The sequence below is a fragment of the Hyperoodon ampullatus genome, assembly GCF_949752795.1.
Source record: "Hyperoodon ampullatus genome assembly, chromosome: X".
Lineage (NCBI taxonomy): Eukaryota > Metazoa > Chordata > Mammalia > Artiodactyla > Ziphiidae > Hyperoodon > Hyperoodon ampullatus.
Window position 1 is genome coordinate 28,008,672 of NC_136913.1, and position 2,243 is coordinate 28,010,914.

Here is a 2,243-nt window from a genome sequence, read left to right on the forward strand (position 1 = left end):
ATGCCTCGGGGGCAGAAGAGTAAGCTGCGTGCCCGTGAGAAGCGCCGCCAGGCCCGGAGGGAGACCCAGAATCTCGGGGGTGCTCAGGCCACTGCAGCAGAGATAGACGAGTCGCCCTCGTCCCCCGCTTCTGTTTCTCAGGGTACTCCCCCGAGCTCCTCTGCTGCTGGCACTCGCCAGGAGCCTCAGGGAGCCCCAGCCACTAGCTCTCGTGCTGCAGGGGTTTCAGGCCCAGGATCTGATGTACGTGCCAAGGGCCGGGTTGAGGCAAGGAAAAATTCCTCCCAGGCCTCAACCTCCGGTGAGAGCTCTCAGACAGATCCTCTAACCAAGCAGGTGGGGATGTTGATAGATTTCCTGCTGGAGAAGTATACAGTGAAAGAGCCCATTATAAAGGCAGACATGCTGAAGCTTGTGAACAAAAGGTACAAGGGGAAGTTCCCTGAGATCCTCAGGAGAGCTGCTGAGCGTGTTCAGCGGCTCTTTGGTCTTGACTTGAAGGAAGTCAAGCCGAGTGGTGACTCCTATACCCTTGTCAGCCAGCTAGATGTCAGCGATGATGGCAGTCGGAGCAGTGGCAGGCGGTTTCCGAAGAGTGCGCTCCTGTTGCCTCTCCTGGGTGTGATCTTCTTGAAAGGCAACCGCGCCTCTGAGGAGGACATCTGGGCATTCCTGAGTAAATTCGGTGTTTATGATGGAAGGTGGCACTTAACCTTTGGGGACCCCAGGAAGCTTATCACAGAAGATCTGGTGCAGGAAAAGTACCTGGTGTATCGTCAGGTGCGCCACAGCGATCCCCCGCGCTATGAGTTCCTGTGGGGCCGGAGAGCCCGCGCTGAAACCAGCAAGATGAAAGTCCTGGAGTTTGTGGCCAAGCTCACTGGTATGGTCCCCAGTGCCTTTCCACTCTGTTATGAAGAGGCTTTGAGAGATGAGGAAGAGAGAGACCGAGCCAGAGCTGCAGCCAGGGCTGGCACTACTGCCACTGCTGTGTGCGTTCCAGGGCCACGTCCAGCCTCTCCTCACACCCCTAGTGAGGTCTGAAGCCCAGCCATTCTTCACTGTGTGGTTGGAAAAGCCTGTTAACCAGTGTTCCTGATATGCTTAAATAACTTGTTGACTTTTTTCCTGCATTTTTAATTGGTGTTCCTTTCAACAGAAAGTTTATTTCGATTCAGAATATAAGTATGTGAATGACGTGGATCACACACTTATTGCTGTTTGTCAGATTTAGGAGTTAGAATTTTGTTTTTTGAAATGCGAATTGGAAATCCTTAAATCACTTTTGTGGTCCAGAACAAGAATAACATCACTTTAGGATAAGAATATCCTTGGAAACGTGAAAGAACACCACCCTAAAATAGGATCAGAAGATAGCTAGGTAGCTAGATGGAGAGATAAGACAGATAGAGAGCTAAAGTAAAAGTTGATCAATTCTTGGTTTGCCTTACTCCATTTAGTCTTTCTTTTGTAAATTTAATAAAAGATATAGACTGGATTTGCTTATGGTTTTCAAGAATGTTTGAGAATATAAATTCTAGCAAATGATTTGTTCATGCCTCTTATTTCACACAAACATTAACTGAGCATCTGCTCTTAAGAAGTCTCTGTGCTTGTACTGGGGATGTTTAGTCAGAAAAGTCCTAGCCTCTGCCATGCAATTACCGTTTTGCAGAGAAGCTATTATTATATGGAAAAGTGTGAGATACTCTCTACTTCAAGAAGAGCAAGTAAAAAAGCAGGGTAAAGAGGGGGTGGAGAGAACATATTCCTTCGTTTTCATTGTTAAAAGCAGAATTTTGGCTGATTGGGAGGATTTTTTCCGGCTAGAATGCTGCATATTCTCTGACATCCCTTAGATGTAAAAAAAAAAAAAAAAAAAAAAAAATCCCAGCTGGATTGATGGTAACATCTGAGGTCAAGATAATCATAGTAATAACTGCCATTCCCTAATGTCTCAATACAAGACAGGCACAGTGACAGATGCTTTCCATACATCACATATATTCCACCAGTCCTACAAGACTGGTCTTATCAAACTCACTTCACAGGGAAGAGCCTGAGGCTCATAGAGTTAGAGTTTGGTAATGTGCCAAAATTCATAAGGCTGGTAAATGACAGGGGTGGGACTAGACTCCTGGTCTAAATTACTGTAGAGCTCGTACTGTTCTACTCCTCCTACCCTGAGACACACCCTGTGTCTTTTATTTCAGTTGTTTTCCCAGTACTTCAAACTTTGTCTT

General features: G+C 46.5%; 1 protein-coding gene across 1 annotated transcript; it reads left to right on the forward strand.

Annotated features, from left to right (window-relative positions):
- LOC307069513 (melanoma-associated antigen B1-like) lies at positions 1 to 1,034 on the forward strand (the record flags this gene model as incomplete). Its single annotated transcript, XM_079727891.1, is given in 2 exon segments — positions 1 to 988; positions 991 to 1,034. Coding segments are annotated over 2 exon segments (1,032 nt in total).
- Positions 1,035 to 2,243: the final 1,209 nt, after the last annotated feature.